This window comes from Gastrolobium bilobum, unplaced genomic scaffold, assembly GCF_033153095.1.
Source record: "Gastrolobium bilobum isolate Gb01-03AN ecotype WA unplaced genomic scaffold, APGP_CSIRO_Gbil_v1 utg7803, whole genome shotgun sequence".
In the NCBI taxonomy this organism is placed as follows: Eukaryota; Viridiplantae; Streptophyta; class Magnoliopsida; order Fabales; family Fabaceae; genus Gastrolobium; species Gastrolobium bilobum.
In genome coordinates, this window is record NW_026898482.1 from 303,329 (window position 1) to 318,781 (window position 15,453).

The following is a 15,453-nucleotide window of genomic DNA, read 5'->3' on the forward strand; positions in this document are numbered from 1 at the left end:
TATAACCGATTTTGAATTAAAATCGATTTAAATCGGTTTTAATTCAAAATCAGTTATGAACCATAAACCGGTTATCAAGTTCAAAACTGGTTTTTTAACAAATTCAAAATCGATTTTGATGGATTGTGCTATTTTGATAAGTAGTAGTTTGTTTCTTCCTGTTATAGGTATTTGACCAACTATTTCTTGCAAGAATCTTCACTGTTTTGGAACTCTTAGGACGAAATGATTTTTATCGAAATTGTTCACGTTGTTTTTACGGAAAACATTTCCATCAAAATTTTTCACAAAAATTTTTGACGAAAAATATTTCCATCAAAATTTGTGACTAAAAACATATCTGTAAAAAAAGTTAACGAAATTTTTTTTTTGAATTTTTTACGGAATATAAATTTTGTTAAAACATTTCCCTCAAATTATTTTACACAAAAACATATTCATCAAAATTTTTGACCAAAAAATATTTCTATCAAAATTTTCCACGAAACACATTTCCTTCGAAAACTTTTGACGGAAAAAAATTTCATCAAAATTCTTTACGGAATTCAAATTCCGTCGAAAGTTTTCGACGGAACCATTTTCGTTAAACTTTTTGACAAAAATATTTCCGTCAAATTTTTTGATAAAAAATATTTACATCAAAATTTTCAATGGAACACATTTCTATGAAAAGTTTTCGTAAAAATTTTATGACGAATAATATTTCGATAAAATTTGTTGACAAAATATTTTTCGTCAAAATGTTTTATAAAAATATTTTTCGTCAAAAAATTTGAGGGAAATGATTGGAGAGAATTTAGATTCCGTAAAGAACTTTGACAAAAACAATTTCCGTTGGAATTTTTTATAAAAATATTTTCCATCAAAAAAAAATTTGGAAATATTTTTCGTCAAAAATTTTTACGTAAATATTTTTGGTCAAAATTTTCGTTGTAAATGTGTTTTGTTGGAAATTTTGTTGGAAATATTTTTCGTAGAAAATTTGGACGGAAATATTTTCCGTAAAAATATTTGACGAAATTATTTTCTGTCAATTTCTTTTATGAAAATGTGTTTCGTCAAAAAAATTTACAGAATTATTTTTCGTTGAAAAGTTCGACAGAATTGTTTCTGTCGAAAGTTTCGACGAAATTTAGATTCTATGAAGAATTTTGGCTGAAATATTTTGTCCCTCAAAAATTTATGTCAGTGATTATGAAAAAATCTTGTTTCGTATATAGTTTCGACGAAAAAAAATTTCGTCTCTATTTTTTACGTAATATGATTTTTGTCAAAATTTTCGACGAAATATTTTTCTTCGATAAATTTTGTTAGTATTTGAGACTTTTCTAATAATGTCACATTTAAAAATGATTCATATTTATGTAATTTTCACATTTTAATGTTTAGGATAAAAGATAATATTTATTTGTTCTTTAATTGTAAAATAGTTTGGTTATGGATAACCAATTATTTTATGGTTTGGTAAATAACCAATTTATAAAATAAAATGCAGTTTCATATGAAATCGGTTTTTAAAAATAACCGGTTTTTAAAATGTGGAGCAGTTTGGTTATGAATCGATTTGGTTCTTTTGGACATTTTGAACACCCCTAGGTACACATGTATCGATCAAATATTTCTTGTACACCATTAAATACTTTTGAGGAAAATATTTTTCTTATTAAAGGCACTAAGTTATGCTTTTTTATCCTTGTATAATTATGTACTTTGAAGTATGGGTAAAAGATAGCTGAGTTGGGCAAACCCAAGCCTATGCAAAAAATATTCTAATTTGATTGGCCTGATAGCATAGTATGAGTCTAACTGTTAGTCTGACCTGATCTATATATAAAAAAATAAATGGTCTAACCTGATCAATTTTCCTGTTAATTTTTAACATTCCAAGCAGAACCACGAATCAACTTCACAAAATATTCAAATTATGATGTTCAAACAAAAATCACAATTTCAACGTCCCAACAGAACCATGAATCACAACAATAACTTATCACAATCTGCATTTAAGTCACTTTCAAAAGAAAAATGCCTAAACTAAATATACATTTCATCAGATCCAGCAATCCAATCCATACAATGTAAATTAAAATAACATTATGAATCCTACAAACACATCATGATGCTTATAGTAGCCAAAAACTTCTCGTCATCTTCTTTCTTATGCAAATACAATTCCAAGGTTACATAAGTTGGTAGACAATTTGTAAATGTAGAAAACAAAAAACAAGATTAAGAATAGACAGAAAATAAGATTAAGAAACAAAAAATATTTTTATACCTTTGGTTTTTTCTTCAAGCCATTCTTATTACGTAGCCAAACTCCACCACATATTAAAGCTTGGAAGGTATTTTCAACCAAACTATTATGATAAGCATTAATAACTCTTCCTCCAATACTAAATGTTGATTTTGATGCTACTGTAGAGATTGGTACACATCTTATGCCACTCCCAAATATGGTATTGGTGAGAATCGAACCTAAGTCCATCCACCACCTACTCAGCTCACATGCACTAACTGAACTATCACTATTTGGTACTACTATGAATAATAATATTTTATTTTATTTAAAATAAATAATATGATATAAGCCAGCCTGTAGGCTTAATCATAGGCCCTGCATGTAAAAAAAAGTCTATGTCCTACTTCGTAACCAGGCTTTCTTAAAAGCTCGGGCCTATTCTATTTTCCTATATATAGTTGATCGAGTCTGGCCTGATATATGCTAGATCATAGGCACCTGTAGGCTGAGTCGACCCACTTTCACTCCTACTCTGGAGAATACATAATTATAATATTAATTAAAGCTGTATTTTTTTAATTTTTACGTCAGTCGACAGTTTCTAAAGAGAGGAAAAAAATATAACTTTAGTATTATAACTATGTACTTCCCGAAATACATAATAAGAAGGTAAAAGGACATAATTAACTTGGGTTCTTTAAAAGGGCAAACTATTTTTCTATACTTTTTGACCGCATTCTATCATTTTTAAAAATTTGTATACTATCACAAATAATATGCTATAATAATTAAATAATAGAATGGGCTTATGGGCATCATATGTAATAATAAATGTTAAATTATCCGAAGGTACCCAGAAAAAAAAAATTGTTAAATTATCCCACTTATGGCCATTGGGGACTGGAGCCTTTGTCAGTTCAATTATCATTATAATGTGTATCGGACCACGAACTTTCCTATGGCCCAAACTGGCGTACATTTGATGGCTCTGGACCAGGTATAACGGGCTGGGGGTTGTTTCAAATTATTTCCAATCCAATTTCATATGTGAATCCATATAGCACTAAAATAAGTCAATGGGTTAACCTAATAACGAGGGGTGTTTCATGTATTAAAAAAACTTTAACGTTTTTATAGTGAATGTATATAAGTTATCTACATTCACTCACAAAATAATATCGTTTTGGATTGAAAAATTAAAAAATTATAATAAAAATTATTATAACTTTGGAAAAAGACATCGTTTTAGGCTCAATGCAGTGGCGGACCCAGAAAAAAAAAAAATTATGTGTGCACCCTTAAGGCGAGGGTTCGTGGGCAGCGCCCCCGAAGATTTTTTTTTAAAGAAAAATTTAAATGTATTAAAAAATATATAAACAAGAAAAGAAAAGAAAAGAAAAGAAAAGAAATCTTTAACTTAACATAAAAAAAAAAAATAATCAAGAGTCAACTAAGCTGTTACAATAGAATGATCACAAAAGCATTCTTCGATTCTTCATTCCTTGAAAATATTGCATTATATCTTCATCATCAATCATATCAAATATATCACGTTCAACATAAGTTAGCATGCATGCATTAAACCAATCATCACTTATCTGATTGCGCAACTTATCTTTAACAAAAGTCATTGTAGAAAAAACTCGCTCCATGTTAGTTAAAATCCTGATTTAAATATGTGATTTTACGATTTTATGATTTTTTTTAATCAAAACGATTTCATCAAAATTTCAAACACTTTTACGATTTTTTATGTTAAGATCAAGGTTGTTAAAATCGAGATCTTACCTAAGATCGGAAAGGAATGAAAAAAATCGTAAGATCGACACTAATCGCAAAATCAACACTATTTAAGATACAAAAGTTTATTTATATATATATATATATATATATGCTTCTTAGGATATTTAAGGCGCTGGTAGATTAATATAAGTTTAATCGTAATAAAATAGTGTTTATTTATATATATGCTTCTTAGGATATTTACCTAACACATCGTACGATTTCTCCTCCACTTAAACCAAAAATAAAAATAAAAAAATCTCAAGTTTTGTCACCAATGTCCGTCCGCCATTGGCTCAATGTAAATAACTTATCTACATTGACGGCAAAAAAATGAACCCTTAAAAAAAATAACACTAAAATAAGTTATTAGGTTTGATTCAGGTTATATTGTGTTACTTGTTTAATTTCGACTTGTATCTAATATAGCACTAAAATTTCATTTTTGAAGTCCAACGCGGGATACAGATAAGGTGTTTGATTATTTGCCTCCCCCAATGGAGAACAAAACGGTTCATTGTTTACGAATCATAAGCATCATCAACCTTGGTGGTGTTTAATTTCGATGCACTTAAGGCCGTTCTTTTGCGAGGTTAAGCTGTTCAACAGATTAACATTGCAACTGCGAGTGCATGTTCGTTCCTATGCCCCACGTCGTGAGCCCTTTGCCACCAGAGTTTCTCATTTGTCAAGCTCAATGATTCCATTCGACTCATGTTGAGATATATAGTCCTACATTGGTTGTATGTGCAACTAATGTGGAGTTTATAAGGTCTTGGGCACTCTCACCCTTTGAGCTAGCTTTTGGGGTGGTGTATCCCAAGGTTCTTTACATGGTATCAGAGCCTCGCCCCCCCCCCCCCACACTTTCTCTTGTGGAGTTTATAAGGTCTTGGACACTCCCACCCTTTGAGCTAGCTTTTGGGGTGGTGTATCCCAGAATCTGAATCAGAATCAGCCATCGGGAAAGTGGATCGATACCTTCAAACTGATACCATGTAAAGAACCTTGGGATACACCACCCCAAAAGCTAGCTCAAAGGGTGGGAGTGCCCAAGACCTTATAAACTCCACATTAGTTGCACATACAACCAATGTGGGACTATATATCTCAACAACTCACTCTGCGTTCCAATAACCCCAACTCCTCAATTCCCACTCTTCTAAACCATCGCCTCCTCGACTCTTTCGTCCTTACTCAAGCCCTGCGTTCTGCACCTTATGCAGATTCAGCACTTACCCTTGTACATGCCCTCGAGGAAAGTCCCCATTTTTCACATACCCACAACATCCTCCATGGCCTCGCCACTGTGCTTGCAAAGTCTGGTCGATGCGCAGAGCTCAAATCCCTCGTTGATTCTATCCGAGCTAAACGGTTCGGCAATGTTAATATCAGCTTTATGAATTTCATGCAGTGGCATGCCGCAGCTAGGGACCTTGACTCTGTTCTTGGGGTCTGGGATGAGTATAGACTTGCCAATAACCATGTCTGCACTGAATCTTATAACATTGTTATGGCTCTTTATGCACAAATGGGAAAGGAATCTGAGGTTGTTCGAGTTTTTTTCAGGATGATTGATGAAGGATAACTTCTAAATCGCAGAAGCTATACTATGATAATCGAGCACGTAGTAAAATCCGGGAAATTATATGAAGCCATGGAGGTCTTTAACGTGTTTACTTCAATGGTTATAATTTATTGGGAATTAATAATTAATTAATAAATGCAACTCAATAAATTATAACTGTTAGTTTGACAGAAAGTATCGGTTAAAATTTGATTGTAAAAGATTATAAGCGAAAATAGATTATAAATATAACTTCCCTCGCATGTGTGTGTATATATATATATAGGATCCTTTTGATATTAGTGTCAAAATTTGAAATTTGACACCAAATCATAACTGTTGATTTTTGTCAATCAATGATTATCATTTATTAGAAATTAATAATTAATTAATAAGTTTGATTCTCAAAATTTGACACTGGTGTCAATGGATCATATCCCTATATATATATATATATATATATATATATATATATAAAGAGTAGAGGTGACAAAATGAGCGGCCCGTCTCGTCCCGCCAAAAAATGATCCAGCCTGCCCCTCTTTTGAAAGTGGACTAAAAAACTCAAATCGCCTGCCCGAACCTATTTACACTGACCCACTTCGACTCGCCCCTCCCTGACATAAACTTGCAAAAAAACGGCATGTCGTGCCTAACCCGTTTTGTCAGCCCTAATAAAAAGCGATCTTTTGACTCAAGTGTAAGATTAAGAAGTCTTTCTTCTTCCTCAGTTGTCGATTTATATCTATCTAATGATTATAATGTATTTGAAATTAATAATTAATTTATTGATGTAACTTAGTAAACTACAATCGTTAGATAAATGAAAATCAACTGCTGAGATGAGAAGTAAGACTTTTTAATCTTATATTGGAGTTAATATATATATATATATATATATATATATATATATATAAGTTAGGATTATTTTATATCAATATAATTTATTTAGTGATTCTAATTATTTAATTATATGAATCATTGTCTACAAATAGAACAATGACAAGTATATGTATAAAGGAAAAGTGTGTGTCTTAAAGGATATAAAATTGTGTTATTTTAATTGGAAAGAGATAGATAAAGGGAGAGAGAGAGAGAGAGAGAGAGAGAGAGAGTGGACAAAAAAATTCACCTCTTTGTGAGAGTGAAATAATATAAGTTGTATCATTTAAAAAGATAAACATTTTTCTCCAAGTATAAAACTTGTTACTTTGATAGGTTATTTGTTTCTCTTGTTGCAAGATAAACAAATAACTTTGTTGCAGATACAACAAAATGCAAAACTCACCTGATTTAAAAAAAAAAAATTTGTTTGTGCAACTTTTAATGTTAGTACAGAAGGGATGCTTTTCGTTCTGCAATATGAGAAAATATATCCTTATTTTTATGAGATTAATACTTTTTGATTATAGAAAGTAATTTTTTTTATATATATAAAAATATATAAAGTTCATATAAAGTGAGAGAGAAAAAAAATATAAATTTCATATTTTTTTTATATATATAAGAGATAAAATATTAATCCCTGCTTTTATAGGGAGAGTGACCATTTTGCCACACCTGATAAAAAAATTTACCAGACTGCCATGCCAACAATAAATTTTGTCAAAATGTCACGCGACATATTTCGCTACACTGTGTAGCGAAATATGTTTGTATATAATTCGCTACACAGTTTAGCGAAATATGTCATGTCAGGCTGCACAGTCAGCAAAAATGACACGTGTTAAGCAGACAGATTTCAAGCATAATTCGCTACACAGTGTAGCGAATTTCTACCTGCTTGACACGTGACATTTTTGCTGATTGTGCAGCCTGACATGACATATTTCGCTACACTGTGTATTGAAATATGTCGCGTGGCATTTTGGCAAAATTTACTGTTGACGTGGCAGTCTGGTAAATTTTTTTGTCAGACGTGACAAAATGATCACTGTTCCGCTTTTATATAAGGTAATACGATGACAACCGGGGTGATAATAGGATGACAATAGGGGTGATGTAAACTGACGCACTCTCTTGTAATTTTTCAAGGAAACGATAGACTTTGTGTGTAAAACTGGTATTTTTTTTGGGTTAAAAGTTTCTTATGTTACATAAAAATGTCAACTTATTTCTGCACAAACACAATAACATGAGTTCCATGAAAGTTTAAAAAAGAAAAAGAAAAAAAAATTGAAAGCTACAAGTTTTCTATCTGCAGAAACAAAGTGAATTCTTATGTTACATAAGAATTTCAATCCCCTTTTTTTTTCAAGTTAATACAACCATAGTTATTTTTTCAGTGTGTTGACTTTCTCAATATTTTTATAAATTTTGTTTGAGTTGTATATGAGATTAATTTGGATTGTGAGGTGAATCACCGATTAAGATATTTAAACTCGTCCCAAAAATAATACATTGGAATTGTTGGAATAGAAGATTCGATCTGATCTGATTGTTATTAGTTGTAGATTGGTTGTTATCTTAGTTTGTTAGGATACCTTTTTCCTAGCTTATTTTGTTATCTGATGTATTCTAGGATAGTAGCATCTTAGCTGTTGCATATATTTAGGAAGTAGTTGCACCCATCAGGAACAGCCATAGGCCTATTTATTTGTATTCATGTTCACTTCATACGATAGAGAATTAATGGAAACAATTTCCTTTTGTACAATTTATCATGGTATCAGAGCTTGTCTTTCCTAAACACTTCCGCAGACGTGCACAACTCTAAAGCTGTGAGCAGATTTCAGTCTTACTTGAAGATGACCACTAGTGGAACGAAACCCACAGACCCGGGTTCACATTTCTATCTCGCCGGTTCAGATAATCCTGGCATTCTCTTGACAAATGTTAGGGAAGCAAATTATGAGAACTGGGCAAAACTCATGAAAAATGCCCTCAAATCAAAAAACAAGTTGGGATTCATTGATGGATCCATTAAGAAACCTGACAAGGCGCAAGCAGAGGAGTGGCGCGCCTGGGAGATGTGTAATTCCATGATCAACGGATGGATACACAATACCATCGATCAGAAATTGCAACCATTCATTAAGTGCTTTGATGAGGTAAAAGACCTCTGGAATGACCTGAAGGAAAGGTATGCTGTCGAAAATTTTACTCGTCAATACCAACTCAAGGCTAGTTTGGCCACCATAAGGCAGCAAGGTACCACCATTGCAGAATACTACATGCAGCTACGCGCTGTCTGGGATGAGCTCGCCAGCAGCAAAACTTATACACATTGTCCGTGTGGAGCAAACTGCGCATATGCAAAGGCAGTTGAAGAAGAAATGGAACATGATCAGGTATACAAGTTCCTTATGGGCCTTGATGATGTCTATGGCAATTTGCGGTCTCAAATCCTCAACAATTCACCTCTTCCAACGATGAATAAGGTGTATGCCATTATGACCCAGGAAGAGACTCACAGAGTGACACGAGCTGTCGAACTCGCGCAAATTAAAAATTAATTCTTTAGGGTTCAGAAAATTTGCAGTAAAGTGGAAACCCTAAGTCGTCTCTCAAGGAAATTGTTTTGGTTAAAATCGCTTATGAGAACAGAAAATTAAAAGGGGGATTTTGGATTTTGATTCAATAATTAAAAAGACAGAATATAAATTTGGAATAAAAATTCGTAATTAAAAATTAACCAACCTAAGGTTTGGGATCCATGGACGTCTTTCCTTGGATAAGAAAATATCATAATCGTGATTGATTTGTCAATCGGATCAGAATCCTTATTTCCAATTGACAACCATCTCTAAGCGATCGCTTAGCATTTGATCAAAGACGATGCTTCTACTCATACAATCGCAGAGTATCAGCCCGCTTGATTTAAGGTCATAGGGTCAATCAACCTAATCATCAAATCTGATGATTAATCCTTTTCCATAATCGCAATCGCGAACCTCAGATTGAATATCCACGATCGCACGATATCAATCTGAGTTGGGAAGGGAAACAAAACTGATTTGAAATAAATGCAGATCCTCAAGACCAATCCATGGAATCCATTACCCTTAGGTTGATTAAAAGGTTCTTAGCCTCGCATGGCTAAGGTAAACATAATTGAAATAAAAAGAAGAAGAAGAAAAAAAAAAGATGAAGAACGCAATTGAATAAAAACTCAGAGAGAACTTCTCTGTTGTAAAAACTGACTACCAAGGGTTTCCTAGAGTCCCCTTTAAATAGCCGTCACGCAGGACGGCTAGGGTTTCATCGCTCCAGCCCAAACATAAAATAAAAAAACCGAATAAAATAAAATGAAACAATAAAACTTGGCTTTGGGCCACTTAAGTAATTGGGTTTTAATTTAAATTACAAGCCCAATAGTCAAACAAAACTTCAGCAAAACGCGTCCAACTTGGTGTCCGAAATAGACCAGCTTCTAGTCCGAATTGGGCTTAGAGCTCTGCATAAGAATTGTAGCTCTCTGTGTTATCTGAAAAACACAACAAGAACGGAGTCAATCCGACAACTATGGACCGAGATATGGCCAAAATACAGAAGTAACGTAAAGCTGAAAAATTCTGACGAAAATAAATTAAACCCAATTAAAAACTAAAAACCTAAATTAACTCTAACAATCATTATTTTATTCAAATAAATCCTAAAAATACTAATCAAGAGTAACAAATAAGTGTAACAAAATATGTGTTATCAAATTCCCCCACACTTATCTTTTTGCACTCCTGGGCAAAAACTAAAATTGAAAGTAAATACTAAGATCAACCAATCATTTCTAACAATTACCAAGCATACAGAAAATATACAAAGATCACAAGTCTTCTACAGATAAATCAATCAGGACAGAAATTCCCTAATCTCAAATCACAAGACCTGCTAACTTCAACTGCAACTGCTAACTGCATAAAAATGGTTCCTCACAAGATGCTCTCAATTTTTCTCTCAAGTGTATCAGTTAATTCAGTATATCACTCAAATCAACTCAAGAAAATCATCCTACCATAGGCTTGCTCAAGTTCTACTTCTCCACTGCTCATAACACATGCATGCACAAATCAAGAGGGCTTTATGCAGGGTTGTAATGGGGCTGAGGTAAAGGTATGGATGAATATGGAAGAGAAAGCTAAACACCCCAGAATTTTACAAAGAGCAAAAGTTAAGAACTAAACTAAGAACATAAAACAAAGATACTGAAAAGATAAACACTTTTTTTTTCTTTTCTTTTTTTTTGTTTTTGTTTTGAAGAAGTAAAACCACATAGCAGAAATGAATCAGATGGTCACCCCCCACACTTAAACTTTTGTCCGTCTCGGGCAAACCCCCACACTTAAACACAACATCACAATGAAACCAATGCTCAGTAAAACTCCAGGGTGTGGAATTAATTGGTTTTTCACTTAGGCTTGTAATGCGGCTTAAGAAATAAAAGATATAAAGGCTCAAAGGGGCTCACCAAGGGATAATAATATAAGGGACGACTATCTGGCTAAAGTGGGTACAGAAAAGAACGAATGCCTCAATCATGTTCATGCATGCAAGTGAAAAATACAGTTTCAAAAAGAACAAGAGCAAGTTCTAGAGGACAACAATCAAGAGCAGAAACACACAAGAAAGAAAGCATGGCCAGAAGATATACCATGTATGCAGGCTCAAAACCTCACAAGGGTAAACCAAGTCATGCAATCAACAGCACAGAATCAATCAATAGGTAGTTGTAATCCAAGAATCGAGATCAAAGCCCAACAGATTTATGCTATCAAACACTGTGATCTATGTCTACTCTATGTACCACTCAATAATTACCAGAAAGAAAAGGAAAATCTACCTATGAAAAAATCATAAACTAAAAGAAAGAAAGGAAAAGAAAAATAAAAATGCAAATAACAGAAAGAAAAGAAAAAGTCAAAAACTAAAAGAAAGAAAGGAAAATAAAAATAAAAATGCAAATAACAGAAAGAAAAGAAAAAGAGGGAAGAGAACTCCTTGAACTCCCTAAGGAGAATAAACAGCATCAAACAGCCTGATTTCTGCCTCACTGGTTTAACACCTTCAAGTAAAATGCGGTGCATGCACATGGAAGGGCTGATTCCCACATTATCTGCTAAAGTCCATCCAATTGCCTTTTTATTTTCTTTCAGCAATGTCAGAAGCTTTACCTCCTGCTCAGGTAGAAGGTTCTTGGCCACTATCACAGGTAACTGCTCATTTTCCTCAAGAAATGCATATTTCAAGTGGTCGGGCAGAACCTTCAACTCCAATTTCGGAGGCTGCTCACTGGATGGAAGAGGTGTAGTTGGTGGTGCAAATTCTGCAGAAAACAAGTCAGCAGCAATGCCTGTAAACAAATTCTCAGAAATAGAATTAGGATCATCAATAATATCAGCAGGCAATTCAGAAAGTGCAGATTCACACTCAGAATCAGATTCATCAATAAGTGCATCGTTAAAACCAGAAAGATGTGATGCTATTTCAGCACACACAATGCACTCTTGACTATCACTACAATCACAGAAATCAGAACCATGAATAGATGAAAAATCAGTAAGGAATTCAGGAGAAAAATCCTCAACAACTTCATCTATCACATCAATGCAGAAAACAAGATGATCAGATGTATCAGTGCTCTGCTTCTTGGAGCTAGTGTCACTTCCTTTAGATGACTCAGCAGCAGTGTGGTTTGGCTCCTCCATATGCTTGCCAGACCGCAGAGTAATAGCACTCACATTTCCGCTTCCTTTTGGATTTGGAACTGTTTGGGATGGAAGGGAGCTGCCACTTGCTTGTTGATTTTGACTCATTGACGTTGCAAGTTGGCCAATCTGTGTTTGCAGATTCTGGAGGGAATACTCAGTAATCTGCTAGAACTGCAGATTGATAGTTGCCATCTGCTTCACTAAATCCTCCAAAGAAGGACCATCACTACTGGCTTGCTGCTGCATTGGCTGTGGAGGTGCAAATTGTTGAAAATTTTGCCTCTGTTGAGAAGGTGCAAACTGCTGCCTATGTTGGAATGGTGCACTTTGCTGGTTCTGATTCCAATTGAGATTTGGATGATTTTTCCAGCCAGGATTATATGCATTAGAGAAGGGATTGTTTTGCTGCTGCTGCTGGTATTGTGGCTTTGCAGGAAAAACTGCAGCAAAAGACTGATCAACTTGGAAACCGTTGTCTGGAAAGGAAGAACAAACATCTGTAGGGTGAAAAATTGGATTCATAGCAAACAGAAGCAAAAATAAATCTATAAAAAAAATACTAAATGAACTCAGAATGCTATGGGACCAACACTCCTAAACTCTAATTGACCTTACGGACTCAAAAATCAAATAAATTGTTTTTTCGAAAAATAAAATAAAATAGTAAACAAAGGAATTTGGCAAAACCAGTTTTCAGAGCGATCAGAGCAAGTTGAACAAGTTCAGAAATACCCGATACGTCCTGGAACCAATCGCTCAAACTGAAGTTTTACCGATTTCCCAATTTATTTATTTTTTTTGATTTTTTTGATTGATTTTTTTTTTTTTCAAAAACGAAAATTAAAGAAAAAGAAGATGAAGATGAAAAAGAAGATGATCAAGAATCAGAAAACGATTTAGACCGATGCAATTTCCCCGGCAACGGCGCCAAATTTGACACGAGCTGTCGAACTCGCGCAAATTAAAAATTAATTCTTTAGGGTTCAGAAAATTTGCAGTAAAGTGGAAACCCTAAGTCGTCTCTCAAGGAAATTGTTTTGGTTAAAATCGCTTATGAGAACAGAAAATTAAAAGGGGGATTTTGGATTTTGATTCAATAATTAAAAAGGCAGAATATAAATTTGGAATAAAAATTCGTAATTAAAAATTAACCAACCTAAGGTTTGGGATCCATGGACGTCTTTCCTTGGATAAGAAAATATCATAATCGTGATTGATTTGTCAATCGGATCAGAATCCTTATTTCCAATTGACAACCCTCTCTAAGCGATCGCTTAGCATTTGATCAAAGACGATGCTTCTACTCATACAATCGCAGAGTATCAGCCCGCTTGATTTAAGGTCATAGGGTCAATCAACCTAATCATCAAATCTGATGATTAATCCCTTTCCATAATCGCAATCGCGAACCTCAGATTGAATATCCACGATCGCACGATATCAATCTGAGTTGGGAAGGGAAACAAAACTGATTTGAAATAAATGCAGATCCTCAAGACCAATCCATGGAATCCATTACCCTTAGGTTGATTAAAAGGTTCTTAGCCTCGCATGGCTAAGGTAAACATAATTGAAATAAAAAGAAGAAGAAGAAGAAAAAAGATGAAGAACGCAATTGAATAAAAACTCAGAGAGAACTTCTCTGTTGTAAAAACTGACTACCAAGGGTTTCCTAGAGTCCCCTTTAAATAGCCGTCACGCAGGACGGCTAGGGTTTCATCGCTCCAGCCCAAACATAAAATAAAAAAACCGAATAAAATAAAATGAAACAATAAAACTTGGCTTTGGGCCACTTAAGTAATTGGGTTTTAATTTAAATTACAAGCCCAATAGTCAAACAAAACTTCAGCAAAACGCGTCCAACTTGGTGTCCGAAATAGACCAGCTTCTAGTCCGAAATGGGCTTAGAGCTCTGTATAAGAATTGTAGCTCTCTGTGTTATCTGAAAAACCCAACAAGAACGGAGTCAATCCGACAACTATGGACCGAGATATGGCCAAAATACAGAAGTAACGTAAAGCTGAAAAATTCTGACGAAAATAAATTAAACCCAATTAAAAACTAAAAACCTAAATTAACTCTAACAATCATTATTTTATTCAAATAAATCCTAAAAATACTAATCAAGAGTAACAAATAAGTGTAACAAAATATGTGTTATCACAGAGCTATCACTCGAAATCAGACTCCTCGTAATGATGAAGTTGGAAATGCAGTACAAGCACCTGCACCAGCCAAGGACCGGTTTGCCGATCGTCCTCCATGCATCCATTGTGGCAGAAATAATCACGAGGCCTCGCGTTGCTGGCAAGCATTCGGATTCCCTGGTCGTGACGAAGGTAAGGGGCGCAAAGCTCTCAGCCGCGACGGTAGAAGGGGGCGAGGTCGTGGCCGCTTTGGTGGTTACAAAAGTAACTCACAAGGGGGATGGCGCAACTCACAAGGAGGTTCCTATGCAAAGCCTTTTGCTGCAAACGCAGCACAAACGGAGGACTCATCTGAGCAAGCAAACGCTTTTCCTGTTTTGACACCAGATGTAGTAACAAAACTACTCACACTGGTTGATCAGCCTCGACAATCGAAGGAAAAATTAATTGGTAAAAATTCACATTGGCTTATAGATAGTGGGGCATCGCGTCACATGACAGGAATTCTGGACTTATTTGCAAACATTACGACCATTGAGCCTTTGTCAATAGCTTTACCTAATGGAGCTGTCACTTATGCAAAGCAACAAGGATCTGTTTTATTTGACAATTTTTCTTTATCCAACGTTTTATTTGTTCCTAATCTAAAGTGTAATCTGATATCAGTTTCTCAATTGATACGACAACAAAACGTTGATGTGGTGTTTACTCATGATTGTTGTGTGTTACAGGACCGCAAGCTGAGGACGGAGATTGGATTGGGTGACCAAAAGGATGGTGTGTATGTGTTGAGACCAAGCCAAGTAGCAGCCTTCACAACACGTTCAAATGATTCACAAGAGCTTTGGCACAAGCGGTTGGGACATGCATCACCTGAAGCACTTTCTATGCTCTCTTTTTCTAGAGGTTTTCAATTTTGCAGTATGAATAAAAAGGCTTGCGATGTCTGTTATCGTGCCAAACAAATTCGATCCTCTTTTCCTATTTGTGATCGCAAAAGCAATAAAGTATTTGATCTGATTCATTGTGATATATGGGGTCCTTATAGAACTCCCTCTTCTTCGGGTGCTT

The 15,453-nt window shown here is 34.5% G+C and overlaps 1 protein-coding gene across 1 annotated transcript; it reads left to right on the forward strand.

Annotated features, from left to right (window-relative positions):
• Positions 1-8,338: 8,338 nt before the first annotated feature.
• On the forward strand, positions 8,339-12,439 carry LOC133316707 (uncharacterized). Its single transcript, XM_061518489.1, has 2 exons — positions 8,339-9,007; positions 12,374-12,439. The coding sequence occupies exons 1-2, from the start codon at positions 8,339-8,341 to the stop codon at positions 12,437-12,439; spliced, it is 735 nt and encodes a 244-aa protein (XP_061374473.1).
• Positions 12,440-15,453: the final 3,014 nt, after the last annotated feature.

Excerpts from the sequence above, each read along its gene's own strand:
- LOC133316707 (XM_061518489.1), top strand. The coding sequence starts at position 8,339 with ATGACCACTAGTGGAACGAAACCCACAGACCCGGGTTCACATTTCTAT. Across the intron at positions 9,008-12,373 it reads CCCAGGAAGAGACTCACAGA|ATTCTGGAGGGAATACTCAG; the intron begins GTGACACGAGCT and ends CTGTGTTTGCAG.